Source organism: Oryza brachyantha, chromosome 5 (genome assembly GCF_000231095.2).
Source record: "Oryza brachyantha chromosome 5, ObraRS2, whole genome shotgun sequence".
NCBI lineage: Eukaryota > Viridiplantae > Streptophyta > Magnoliopsida > Poales > Poaceae > Oryza > Oryza brachyantha.
The window spans coordinates 776,292-790,602 of record NC_023167.2 but is presented as its reverse complement, the minus strand read 5'-3'; the positions used below and the strand labels follow the sequence as shown (position 1 = coordinate 790,602).

The 14,311-nt window shown below is 47.7% G+C and overlaps 3 protein-coding genes across 3 annotated transcripts; 1 reads left to right on the top strand and 2 right to left on the bottom strand.

Annotated features, from left to right (window-relative positions):
* Window positions 1–1,267: 1,267 nt before the first annotated feature.
* LOC102718366 (ABC transporter G family member 1-like) lies at window positions 1,268–3,489 on the bottom strand. Its single transcript, XM_040524540.1, has one exon. It carries the CDS (start codon window positions 3,444–3,446, stop codon window positions 1,359–1,361), a length of 2,088 nt encoding a protein of 695 aa, XP_040380474.1. The 5' UTR covers window positions 3,447–3,489; the 3' UTR covers window positions 1,268–1,358.
* Window positions 3,490–5,735: 2,246 nt separating this feature from the next.
* Window positions 5,736–9,025, bottom strand: LOC102720705 (serine/arginine-rich splicing factor RS2Z33). The gene is made up of 7 exons (XM_040524609.1): window positions 8,964–9,025; window positions 7,964–8,073; window positions 7,231–7,270; window positions 7,039–7,134; window positions 6,711–6,907; window positions 6,519–6,614; window positions 5,736–6,391 (listed from the first exon to the last, which is right to left on the bottom strand). Exons 2-7 carry the CDS (start codon window positions 8,068–8,070, stop codon window positions 5,929–5,931), a joined length of 999 nt encoding a protein of 332 aa, XP_040380543.1. The 5' UTR covers window positions 8,071–8,073; window positions 8,964–9,025; the 3' UTR covers window positions 5,736–5,928.
* Window positions 9,026–10,377: 1,352 nt separating this feature from the next.
* LOC102718086 (ABC transporter G family member 1-like) lies at window positions 10,378–12,859 on the top strand. The gene has a single exon (XM_040524145.1). It carries the CDS (start codon window positions 10,424–10,426, stop codon window positions 12,506–12,508), a length of 2,085 nt encoding a protein of 694 aa, XP_040380079.1. The 5' UTR covers window positions 10,378–10,423; the 3' UTR covers window positions 12,509–12,859.
* Window positions 12,860–14,311: the final 1,452 nt, after the last annotated feature.

Genomic DNA, 14,311 nt, shown 5'->3' with positions numbered 1-14,311 from the left:
CTTATAACTTCAATTTGTCTAGGACCCAGCCCAAGTGGCAAGTGGATCCCATGTTGTATACACATTAACTAGGTGGAGAATAACCCTATGACCTAATGTGAGCTCTTCCACGTCTTTTAATAACTAGGTACACCTTATTTTATGGGTTTTATTTGGATTAAAGTTTAGCTATTGCTTTTTTGCTTTGTATCTATGCGTGTCAGCTATACCGCCTAGTTACTTTGTTTTCAAACCCTCACATTGTCAAGTGTTTCAATACATCTTGAGCTTTAATTTCAAATTTGCAATCTATGTTGCTTTTGTTCTTTTTTGTTTATCGATTTGCTTAATGAATAAGTTTGATATGCACCGGCAAGATCATTAACCTAAAGAGACGTGTATAGATTGCTAAGGCATAACATAATAATGTCTCAGTACGGTTAGTCAGGTGAAAACTTCTCTCTTAAATTATAGTTATCTTCATCTCACACTCCTGTTCATATCAGAACGATTTGAGCATTTGCTGTAGTAACCAGTCGGGTGGAGAAGAAGGTCCACATATGTCAATATTGGCCGCTCCAATGTGACAATAAGTCAATCTCCTCTGTTAAAACTTGAAAAGGAATCAAATTAAGTTTAACTCGTGAATTGTATCAGAAGAGTTTGTTAACTCGTGATTGTTGCACTGATATGTAATTGCACACAAAAGACGATGCAGTAAAGTTATACGAACTATTATCCCCGTCTTTTCGCTTTTACTTATACTTATATACCAAAAATTAATTTTTCAGTCTTAAATTTAGAGTTGATTTTAGGGATTTTTTCACCATAATTTATTTTTCAGCCTTAGCTTTTAGATCGTTAAAAACATGTATATAAAATTTTTATTTATAAATTATTATTTATTTGTAAATATATCGTTTGGTTTTTTCGTTCGAAAAGAGAAGGAAAACATGACCCGCATATAAATCATAACCATATAACAGAGAAAGCAAGAAGCTTCCATCTAACAAGAAGGCAGAATGCAACATTGCAGCGTACGTACCATGGTTTTTCCTTTTTTTATTGAAGGAATCAAAATGATTTTTAATTATTTTATTAACCTTTTTATTTCTAATATTAAAACTAATGCTAGAATCATCTCAGATGAATCTTTTGGTCACTATCATCCCGTCTCCACGTACAATTCCACACCATGAGAACCGGATGTGACCATACTGTCTTGCCATACCAATCTAACCAGCGTGGCCAAACCCTTGCCATGTCAAATATAAGTGGTGTAGCCAAAAGTTGATCTTTATAGTCAAATTTGATCGAATAATCTAACACACTTCAACTATATGAATATAAAGATTACACAAATTTGCCACCAAAATGGCTCATCGCCTCTTGTTTTTGCTCCCAACGAGCAGCACGACATAAAACAGAAAACGGAACAGAAACCCAAACGCTACGGTGACCAGCAGACACTTCCATCGCCCCACGTCCAGCACGGCCTGCTGCGCCAGCACGTCGGCGCCGGTCACCACGCAGCTCTCCGCCGTCAGCTCGGCGTCCAGCGTCCGGCCGATGGCGCCGAGCACCTTCAGCTTGACGGCCACCGGCATGGAGCCGATCGGCGTGCCGTCGAACATCTCCACGCCGCGCGCGAAGCACCGCGTCGCGTCCCGGAACTCGTTCTGGAGCACCGCCTGGTACGGGTACTTCACCAGCGAGAGGTAGTGGAACCAGATCCAGTAGTCCGGGATGCGGTCGCGGTTGATGAAGAAGCCGGAGAAGAGGAGGAAGTAGGCGAGGATGGCCACCACCACCGTGTACCCGAGCATCACGTGCGGCACCACGGCGGAGAGGAAGGTCACGAACCCGCTCCCCGCCCAGAACGACGCCAGGATGATCAGCACGAAGAACAGGAAGGCGCCGCCGCCGCCGCCGAGGCCGACGGCGAAGAACGTGGTCACCGCGAACGCCAGCGACAGCACCACCAGCGGCGGGAACGCGACGACGGCGTTGGCGATCACGTAGGACAGGCGGCGGTACGCGTTGTGCGCCGTCTCCCGGAGGTAGATGTGGCGCTCCTGGACGAACACCGGCAGCGCGTCGGCGCAAACGTAGAACATGGTGGACATGGCCATGGCGAAGAAGCCGAGGCGCTCCTGGACCCCCTTGGGCGTGTCGTCGAGGCGCCAGAAGATGGTGGCCAGGATGAACCCCGTCACCATGATCGTGCCGAGCCGCATCACGAAGAGCTCCGGCATGCGCCTCGTGTTGGTGAACGCCCGCTTCATCAGCACCCACACCTCCACGAACAGCGGGTTCGCGTACGTCGGCATCGACGTCGACGACGCCGTCCCCGAGCCGCTCCCGGCGACCAGCTTCCCTCTTGACACGCTCTCCGCGATGGCGAGCTCGAGCGGCATTGTGCACATGAGCTTACTGTCCTTGCCGGCTGCCGGCAGAGCGCAGCGCGATGCCTCTTGCCACCTCGAGTTGAATTGTACAAGCATGGCGGCGCCGTCGAGCTGGTTCTCGAGCTCACGGATGGTGTCGAGCGCGAACTCGGCCGGGTTCTCGTTGTCCGGGACGGGCGCGCCGAACTCGCAGAAGAAGCGCTTGAGCTCAGCCGGCGTGCCGGCGTAGACGGTGCGGCCACGGGAGAGGAAGAGGAGGCGGTCGAGGATGCCGAGGATGCGCGCGCTGGGCTGGTGGATGGTCATGATGACGACGCTCCCGCTCTGCGCGATGCGGCGGAGCACCTGCACCACCATGAAGGCGCTCGCCGAGTCGAGCCCGGAGGTGGGCTCGTCGAGGAACAGCAGGATCGGGTCGTGGATGATGTCCGTGCCGATGGAGACGCGGCGGCGCTCCCCGCCGGACACGCCGCGGTGGCCCTCGTCGCCGATTATGGTGTCCGCGGCGCGGGCGAGGCCGAGCTGGTCAATGAGCGCGTCGACGCGGGCGCGCTTCCTGTCCGGCGGGAGCGCGCGCGGGAGGCGGAACTCGGCGGCGAAGAGCAGCGTCTCCCGCACGGTGAGCATCGGGTACAGCAGGTCGTCCTGCATGACGTAGGCGGAGATGGCCCGGAGCCGGCGGCCGTGGAGCGCCTCGCCGTTGAGCCCCACCCTGCCACGGAGGCTCTCCCGCGCGATGCGCCCCGCGAGCGCGTCGAGCAGCGTGGACTTGCCGGACCCGCTGGCGCCCATGACGGCCAGCAGCTCGCCGTCGCGCGCCTCGCCGGAGACGCCGTCGAGCAGCGCCTTGGTCGGCCCGGCGGGCGGCGCGTCGGCGGACGCCAGGCGGTTGCTCGGGCGCGACGGCAGGCATTGCATCAGCCCGCCGGCGCCGCGCTTCCTGACGCTGTAGGAGAGGTCCGTGAAGGACAGCACGTAGGGCACCGGCGGCGCGGCGGCGGTGGCCTTGCCGTCGCCGGCGTCGATGTCGACGACGACGCAGTCACCGGAGATCGGCATGGTGCACACTACGGTAGGCTCAGTGAAGGACGTACGAATTGAATTCCTTTTTCTTTTCTTGGTTTGGAGAGCAGCAGCGCGGGTGAGTGGCTACTTGTAATGGGAGCGAGTCCAGAGTCCAAACCGATTGGGATGGGTCCAATTCGGATCGGAGTCGGATCCAGACCGGGAACGGACAATGTGCTGAATCGAATTGATGAATCGATTCCGTTTGGGATTAGATTTTTGTTGCATGTGCTGCATGTTAATAGCTAGCAGTAGGACGTCGCTAGTAATTTAAGTAGTAACTGGTACAGTACACCCTCTTTTTTGTAAGTTGTAAGTATTCGCGATATTTGAATGGTATCAGAGCATTTTCAAGAGAATGGCTAAATTTTAACTCCTTAAATTAAAATTTAGTTATTTATTTTGGTTTTGGCAACTCGAATTCTGAGAGCATCTTCAGGATACTCTCTGTCCCTACTTTCAAAATCCTGATAAGAAGAGGATGACAAGGGTCCCACCCATGTGGGACTATGGATATCAATTTTGCTAGTGGGAAAAATAAGTTGCTAGATTTGGTCATTGAAGACTCAAGTTTAGCCATTTAAATGACATGGCAAGTCAAATAGCCACTCTCTTGAAGAATATTTTTTATGTAAAATTATCAGATTTAAGTATGATAAGTGAAATGGCCATTCTCTTAGAGATGTTGTCAAAACATAAATATTTTTATCACTACTACAACATGTTCTGTTAGTTATTTCTCATTTTATCTTAATGTACTCTCTCACTTTTTTTATGGGAGATGTGTATGGTATCGCACTTGTAAAGAATGATACCAGGTAGATACCAGATATGGTATTTCGTTGGTATCAGATATGATACATTATTAATAAGTATTGACTAATACTTTTCAGTAACATATATGGTACCTCATCGGTATCCAGTAATATCGATCAATATCATATCTGATACCCATCAGTACAAGATGATACATATTGGTACTAGACCGATACATGTTACTACTACCTGATACTAGTCGGTATCATGATATTTCTAAACATGATTGATTAGGTAATCTATGGTATATGGTATAATCACCATCATCTCCTACATATCGAGGTGTTAGTTAACTAGTATTATCTCTGTTTTATATTGTAAGACTTTTTAGCCTGGCTAAATTTATTAATTGATTAATGTATATAATTTATATATGTGTCTAGATTTATTAAAAAGTTTTACATTATAAAATGAAGGGAGTATATAATTAAAGTATGCAACTAGCTGATAATGTTGATAAGTGGGAGGCAAGCTCATGATAGCCAAGGTATCTTACCTATGACGACGGACAGGAGCTACACAGGGAGAATCTCTACTCTGGCTTCAAGCAGTAGCCGTGAGAATGAGCTAGCCGTGGATCCAGCAAATAAAGTGACGAGAAAGAAAAAGAGAAGGAAAAAGAAAATGTAAAGCATCAACCATTGTAGAGCTAGGTAACTATTGTCTACTTAATTGATTAATCGATCATGCGATTGATTTTAGCTTTTTATATGTACCAGTGCCGGCATATCGCACACGAAGGTATACTGTTCCAACCATGGGACGGTACCCGTCCTATAGCATGTCCCTTTTTTTATTCCTTATTTATTGACTAGAAATATTTATAAATTTGTATTCCTTATTTATACACTAGAAATATTTATAAATTTAACTAGTAGCCGTAGATGATGGATACTACTCCAGTGTATTAACTGCAACAGCGAAGCAGCAGTGGCAAATGCGGTTGGGTCGATCGCAAAACGCACGGGACAATGTTTACTGCGTGCCACAGGCCGGACACCATCTATAGGTTCCGCTTGCTGCTGCTGCTGCTGCTTGTCAAGTGTTATGTGACAGCTGCAACAAAGCGTGTTAAGTACTTGAGCTAGCAAATCGTAACATTACGGTCTCTTTATGGGCATCGCCTAACTGTCAGTAAAGCTATGCATTAACTCCCAGCTTTCTATCTCCCAATCAGACAATCATCTCATCTCGTGTACATGGAAGAAATGAGATAAATGTAGCTGTGATGAGGGAAGAAATGAGAGTTGCCACAAGCTGGAGCTTGCTGACGTAACATGATATGTCACAGTAAAAAGATTAGTACACCCGTGTCTCTGAGCTCTACAGCAGCTAGTTCTAACAGCTAAACATTTAGCACTTCAAAGATGAAAGGAGACAACTGCGCATATAGCAACAAATGTCACAACTGCGCACAGTAACAAATGCTGCAATCTCAACATAGCAACCTGCCAAAACATAGGCTAGTAGTAGGAAGTTCACCGATCCATTCATTACACATCAATAGCAACAGTCATTCAGGTAAGGAAAATACGCTGTCGTTTTGAGAAAAACAGCAAATACAATTGTCTCAGTCTTCTTAAACCGGGAATATAACCATTACAAACATAGCATGACATCCACAATCAGAACGCCACAGGACTGCTGCTGCGATTATATTTCAGGCTTCGGGGGACTCGCTAGCTCTGGGTGAACGTGAGCCACCACGGCTGCCACCGTCGCCATTTCCATCCCTAGGGCTTGGGCTGCCATTGTCCCTCGGACCTCGGCTATCGTTGTCCATTGGACTAGGGCTCCCGTTGTTCCTTGGACTTGGGCTGCGCCCATTGGCAGCAGCCGCAGGGCTACGGTAGCCATCAGATGGGCTCCTGCTCCTGCCCCTGGGGCTGTCACCATGTTCTGAACCATTACGCTCACCATTATCCTTGGGTGGTGGGCTCACACGGTCCCGTGGACTCCTTGGGCTCCGACTACCATCAGGGGTGCGGCTGCGCTCCTTCTCATTTGCTGCAGGAGAGACAGATCGCCTTGGACTTCTGCTGTAGCTAAGACTCCTTGATCTCCTATCATCACGATCTCTGCGTCCCCTCGGGGATCCAGACAGGGACCTGGACCTAGACTGGCTGATTGTAACAAAAGAATGTAAAACAAGGGTGAGGCCAACAAGTACCACGTTAATAGTAGCATATCTCCTATTTGGGCAGGCAGAGTAGCAAGTAGTAATTTGAACAGGTCGCTTTTGAACAATACCTGTAACTCCGGCTCCGGCTCCGGCTTCGGCTATAGCTCCGACTGCGACCACGTCCACGGCGTGGCGATGGGGAGCGCGAATAACTTCTCTCGCGCCTGAAAAAATGGGTATACGTCAGTGAAATGTTATGTAAACCCATTCAATTACAGTACCTCCAAACGATTATATACTAATGCAGTGTATCTCAATACCTGAGATTTCTTGGACTGTTTTGGCAGTTTCTTTCTATGTGACCTCTTTCTCCACATCGGTAACATTTATTCTTCCAGTCACCTGCCTTGCAGTCTCTTGCCCAGTGACCATCAATCCCACAGTTAAAACAACGACCTGTTCCCGGAGGAGGTCCTCTCCCCATATATTCACGTGAACCACCAGGACCACGTGGAACCTGCATGCATAATTTGTTGAAAAGATCAGAGCCAACAAAAAATAAATACAGATAACCAATTCAGCAGCAGCTTCATATGAAAGAAGAAAATAAATTAGTATTAGGATGTGCTTAGAAATGCAACTACTTACCCCTTTAGCGAACTCGACAAGAATGCGGCTTCCATCAACATCCCTGCCATCTAAGTTGTACCGCGCATCTTCAGCATCGCGAGAATCACTGAACTCCTGTTTGGTAAAAGAAAGGTCATAAAATATAGGACTCATATGTGAACAAAATACAAAACTTAGATGATAAGAATGAGGGAAGGATAATTCACATACAATAAATGCATAGTCGCGCTTCAACTCCACTTCACGTATTCTGCACCAATGGTTGCCAAACAGTAAGCCATCATGAGTCAAGTACTCAAATGCATCACCAACTTGCAACTTCCACTAAAACAGCCTACGTTACACCAAGGGCACCCTTCACCAAAGTCCTCGACAAACTTTGGAAGAATGGCCACCAATTCCACCAAGGGCACCCCTTCCACCAGACCACCACAGACCTCCCGGGTTGTGTAAAAAACCGAAAAACCTTCAACAAGATCATTCAAGTCAAACACACGATACCTGGGGGGTCAAACTTCTACAGCATGCTTAAAGAAATAATAGGAAAATGCCACACCGGACGGTTTGAAGGAACTCGTCCACATCGCAGCTAAAAAAGAGACAACTGAACCCAACACCTGCTATGAGCTGGCCAGTGGGAAAGTGTAGGAAGGATCCTGTGCTAGCTAGTCTATGCTCAGCACAACAGAAGATTAGAGCCCACAATTTGGAAAAGTTACAATTTTAATGGGAGAAAGTTTAACTTATTCAGGGAAATTTGAACACACCAAGTTGTTGATATCAACTGTTTAGCAAGTGGTAGCAGAATACTGGTGCTTTACACTTACAAACACACACAAAGAAAAGCAACTTAGCATAAAATTTACCAGAGAAAATCCATAAACTTGTGCAGAGAATTTGTACTAAAAAAATAAACTCTTAAGGTCCATGGTTCTGTTCTTACCTTCCATATCTGCTGAAAAGATATTCTAGGTCACGAGAACGAGTGCGGGAGGACAGTCTACCAACATACAGGCGTGTGTTTCCATAACGATCATCATAGCGAGGCATCTCCTGAAGACAAAAGCAAAAATATATCAGTAATTGTCAAAATATAATGAATGAAAGAATGAAAGAGCATGAATACTTATATAAATATGCATCCTACAGTTAAGGAATGCATTTTGATAAGTACAACATCCACATCACTACTGTGAAGACTCATATTTAGAGTAATAAGATTTGACGATGAGCTAAGACATGATTACATAGATCTTCTCACCCAATAGTAGCATAGGTCAGATCAACGGGCATATATGCAGGTATACACTAAAGTTCACAAAATATCAGTTAAGCCAAGTCTAAAAAGTAACATTTTGATCCTTATAATAACATATATCTTAGGACTAAGATGGAAAAAAAATCTAATTGTCGAGCTTGTGTACAATTCAATGTAACTGCAAAGAATCGCACATCCCCACTCACAGAGCAATTCCATGTATGATCAGTTTTCAATGGGTTTAAGCCTATCTAAAGAGCAATTCCATGTATGACTAATATTCATAATATTGGGTAGGAGGCTCGGGAGCTTTGCCCACTCCTACTTAAAGAGGATGATTCAAGCCAAAATTATCTAGAAGCCCGAGGTTCATACATTTGCAACATGAACAAAATCCGAACCAGAAATCCCCGGGCTAACTACATGAAGCTTAGCTCAACGCTAAACCAACAGAACCCTAACCATCTCCAATTTTTCCACTCAGCGAGGCCTACCCCCAACTAGATCCAACCAAAAATTCAAAACCGAGAGTAGAATTCCTCGGATCGGGGACGCAAAAACCTAACAATCGCCAAAAAAAAAAAATCGCCATCTACAGGCCTAGGGCGAGCGCGAAAACGGTACCAAACAACGGCGAGAGAGATCGAGGCAAACAAATCCGGAGCTCGGGAGGGGGATCTCGAACCTTGGAGGCGAAACCCTAGGCCGGGGCGGATGCGGCGGCGGCGGCGGCGGACGGGAGCTCGCGAGGTGGGTGGGGGGAGGGGGATATTTATTCGGCGTCGCAGATCTGGATCGACGGCCCAGATTGTCCCACCGGATGAACGGACGGACGGGATAGGTCTGAGTAGTCGTTGTCCCCACGCCGGCGCGGGGCACGTGCACGTTCAGGCCTCCTCTGGTTTAAGCTGACGTTCCCGCGGTCACTGACAGGTGGGGCCGCGTGGAGCGGACAGCCGACCACGCCGAGAGCCCGGCCCAACTGTGATGAGCATGGCCCATCATCAGCCCGGACTTATTATACAATCTTAGGTAAAAAATAGGGCTATTGTATTACTGATTCTAATTTTAAATCTATGCAGATTTCATCGTTTTTTCACTGTGTAGTTTTGACCCTGATATTTAAATTTAAAATGGCTGGTTGACCATAGTCCATTAAATGAGCATAACGATGTTAAATAAGACATAAATTAACGTTTTTACCCTTACATATTTGAGCCTACTTGGTAAATGCTTATTGGACATTTGGCCTAATTTTTTCTGAATTTTTTAGTTATGTTAAGAGTATAAACAAAAGAAATATTTGTACGAAAGGAAACTTAGAATGGATGCAAATGAGAACTATTTGGTTCTGTGACTAAATCCATAGAGTAATTTAAATTTGTACTGTGAGGCCACGTTCTTCTATCATTATCTACTATGGATTAATTGAAATGGTTTATAATCCCTGAAGGGATATTTCCTCCATCTTGCATAATCCAAATAGTTATGAGAAATTTAAATTAAATGACAAGATAGATTCTACGTGACGCATCACTCTACGAACATACATGTTTAAATCCGATCTCAATATTTTGTAAAAAACCAGATTAAACTTTAGACATATGTTTGCAATTATATTTTTTTACAATACTAGTTAATTTTCATCTTGTATGTTTACGTAGTGATATCCATACATTATAAAATCATATATATTTTTATTTTATATGACCATTTAAATTATATGCAAGGAATGAGGCAGTATTCTCTCGAGGATTTAAATAACTCATGTGGATTATTATGGGCACACTTCTTAAGATATTACATGGTTTACTTCAGTATAAAAAAATCATTGAGCATATAAAAGTCCTCGTTCGATCATCGTAAAGCATTTTTCTAAACTTTTATGGTAATTAATTTACATATTTATACGATTAAACAACTACAGCTAAATTAGTTTATACAAATATATATATGATTTAATAATTCGAGAAACGTAAGTGAAAAATAGAAAACTAGTAAAAGAAAACAGTGTAGGAACCAAACCAAACACGCAGGCGCGGGGCACTATATAAGTGGCAACGCAACCGAACGGCGGCAACCGTGGATCGGAGCTCGTCTCGCGCCAAACCAAACCAACACCGCCGTGAACATCTGCTGATCTGCATGGCGACCTCCGCCCACACGGCGGTCGACGTCGACTCCGCCGCCGCGGTGCCGCCGGTGCCCTACGTCCTCTCCTTCACCGACCTCTCCTACAGCGTCAACAGGGGCGGCGCCGGCCTGCTGCCCTGCCTGCCGTCGCGCCGCCGCCACACCAACCGGCTGGCGTCCGCGGACGCGGACGCGCCGGCGCCGACCGACGGCCCGACCAAGGCGCTGCTCGACGGCATCTCCGGCGAGGCGCGCGACGGCGAGCTGTTCGCCGTCATGGGCGCCAGCGGGTCGGGCAAGTCCACGCTGGTCGACGCGCTCGCGGGGCGAATCGCGCGGGAGAGCCTCCGCGGCAGGGTGGAGCTCAACGGCGAGCCGCTGCACGGCCGCCGGCTCCGGGCCATCTCCGCCTACGTGATGCAGGACGACCTGCTGTACCCGATGCTCACCGTGCGGGAGACGCTGCTCTTCGCCGCCGAGTTCCGCCTCCCGCGCGCGCTCCCGCCGGACAGGAAGCGCGCCCGCGTCGACGCGCTCATCGACCAGCTCGGCCTCGCCCGCGCCGCGGACACCGTCATCGGCGACGAGGGCCACCGCGGCGTGTCCGGCGGGGAGCGCCGCCGCGTCTCCATCGGCACGGACATCATCCACGACCCGATCCTGCTGTTCCTCGACGAGCCCACCTCCGGCCTCGACTCGGCGAGCGCCTTCATGGTGGTGCAGGTGCTCCGCCGCGTCGCGCAGAGCGGCAGCGTCGTCATCATGACCATCCACCAGCCCAGCGCACGCATCCTCAACATCCTCGACCGCCTCCTCTTCCTCTCTCGCGGCCGCACCGTCTACGCCGGCACGCCGTCGGGCCTCAAGCCCTTCTTCTCCGAATTCGGCGACCCCATCCCGGACAACGAGAACCCGGCCGAGTTCGCGCTCGACACCATCCGCGAGCTCGAGCGCCAGTCCGCAGACGGCGCCGACACGCTCGCCGACTTCAACGTCAAGTGGCAGTCCACGCACGCCGCACTCCCTGCAGCTGACAGCAAGGACAGTAAGCTCTGCACCATGCCGCTCGAGCTCGCCATCGCGGAGAGCGTGTCAAGGGGGAAGCTCGTCGCCGGCAGCGGCTCGAGGACCGCGTCGGCGACCTCGGTGCCCACGTTCGCGAACCCGCTGTCCGTGGAGGTGTGGGTGCTGATGAAGCGGTCCTTCACCAACACGGGACGCATGCCGGAGCTCTTCGTGATGCGGCTCGGCACGATCATGGTGACGGGGTTCATCCTGGCCACCATCTTCTGGCGCCTCGACGACACGCCCAAGGGGGTCCAGGAGCGTCTGGGCTTCTTCGCCATGGCCATGTCCACCATGTTCTACGTCTGTGCCGACGCGCTGCCGGTGTTCGTCCAGGAGCGCCACATCTACCTCCGGGAGACGGCGCACAACGCCTACCGCCGCCTGTCCTACGTGCTCGCCAACGCCGTCGTCGCGTTCCCGCCGCTGGTGTTCCTGTCGCTGGCGTTCGCGGTGACCACGTTCTTCGCCGTCGGCCTCGCCGGCGGCGGCGGCTCCTTCCTGTTCTTCGTCCTGATCATCCTGGCGTCGTTCTGGGCGGGGAGCGGGTTCGTGACGTTCCTGTCCGCCGTGGTGCCGCACGTGATGCTCGGGTACACGGTGGTGGTCGCCATCCTAGCCTACTTCCTCCTCTTCTCCGGCTTCTTCATCAACCGCGACCGCATCCCGGACTACTGGATCTGGTTCCACTACCTCTCGCTGGTGAAGTACCCGTACCAGGCGGTGCTCCAGAACGAGTTCCGGGACGCGACGCGGTGCTTCTCCCGCGGCGTCGAGATGTTCGACGGCACGCCCATCGGCTCCATGCCGGAGGCCGTCAAGCTCAAGGTGCTCGACGCCATCAGCAACACCCTCGGCAGCAACATGACGGCCAGCACCTGCGTCACCACCGGCGCCGACGTGCTCCGGCAGCAGGCCGTCACCGACATTGGCAAGTGGAAGAGCCTGCTGGTGACGGTGGCCTGGGGGTTCTTCTTCAGGGCGCTCTTCTACGTCGTCCTGCTCGTTGGCAGCAAGAACAAGAGGAGGTAGAAGAAGCTGATGATCTCTCAACCAAGAAATGGAATGTGTATGATCGATATACTAGCAGTGTACTTGTTTATGTGTATTTTTCTCTTTTCTCTCCTCTTCTTTTTGTTCATGTATGTGAAGTGTTCAGTTTTGTTGGTTGTTATACACTAAAACATACAGAATCACAGGATGATATGCTGTTTTTCAATGATCCTTCTGCTATGGATCTCTTTCATTTAATTTTGATGTCTTCTTATTATGCATCAGTGATGAACTGGTGACAAAAGAGCGGTCTGAAGGTTCATTCTGAGGAATGTGCAATTCTATATGTTGTGTACAGCTGAGAGTTAGTGCTATTGGTTAATAGTTATCGTGGGGAACTCTTTTAAACCCTTGAAGGTGTTTATTGCATGTCATCTAAATAATTTTGAACTGTCTTTTAACATACCACTAAACAAATATGCAAGATCAAATAAGATTAAATTTGACTTGCACAAGTTGCAATGAGAAAACAAATATGGGAATGAATATACATATGCTAATTAGATTTTAGTTTGTTACAGTTGATATAGATCGAATTTGGACATGTGTGTTTATTAACTGATATATTGCATTTTAATCTATATTGTCAAAAAAAATCAATTTTTTTTAACTATTTAGATGATATAAAAAAATGATGGGATATTATCTCAAGGGAATATTTCTCCAGCTATTGTCAACAATAAATATGGTCACATAGTTAGAAAGATGGGCGACACTAAGATAATATCAAAAAAAAAAAGGCATGGTATGGTAGTAGTGTATTTTTTGACATTTGAATATTTGACATATGCCTACCTAACTCTATTTTAATAATAATATATTTCTTCGGCTCTCCCTTTTCATGGATCAACTCCAAAGCAGTAAACAAATTTGCTTTAGAATTAGAGAGCCAGTTCCTTGCCACTGCCTAAAGGATAACGACAGGATGCAACAAGTTGCTGCACATTTGGGTTTCTTCAGGGAAACAGAAATTAAAAGATGTTCGGTTGCATTGATCCTTTTGTTGAATAGCTGCAGCTAAAAGGCATGGTTTTCTATAATCAGTTGGATGGTTAGATCCGCCAAACAGTTTAAATTTGTGTTTGGTTCTGCTCCCAAGCTATTATTAAACATATGTAGTATTGAAAAAGTTGCACCATACATGATTACCTGCTAAATTTTCAGGTCCAGGTGTTTTGTTCAGTGGATGGTCAGAGGGAGACGTCTGTCCAACTAGCTTATTTGGTCAGTATAAAACGGCGGCTTAAAGTTTCAGACACTTCATCTCAAATTCCTCCAATTTCTTCTGGTACAGTACATGTGTACGGCCAGTTGTTACACTGTCTTCAGAGACTTGTATTTCCAAACTTCCTTTTTTATCCTGAAGCACGTTGGTGCAAACTTTCGGAATTCTCATCTTTGCCAGAAAGAACTCTTGTGCTAGTAAACATCTATGTCTTATCAAGTTGAAACATATATCACTAGTTCAAGAAACTTACATTTTTTTTATGGATGCATATGTTCCAGATACCTAGCTTGACAAGTCTAAGGGGGGTAAATTTTCAACACCTTTTCTGACAGTGAAAACTCAAAAGTGTTTCCTAAGATGAGACTGTAAGAGGCAATTTGCTAGCTACTGGTAGGAAAACAGAGGCATGCTTCTGAATGCTCTACTGGTACAAGGCAGATGAAAATGCAACCGTAGTTTTCTTGTACACGGAATTACATTTTTTTTAAGATAATGGATAGAAATCCGGTTACATGCACGAGTGCATACACGATGTGTACATACATCTGTGGTCA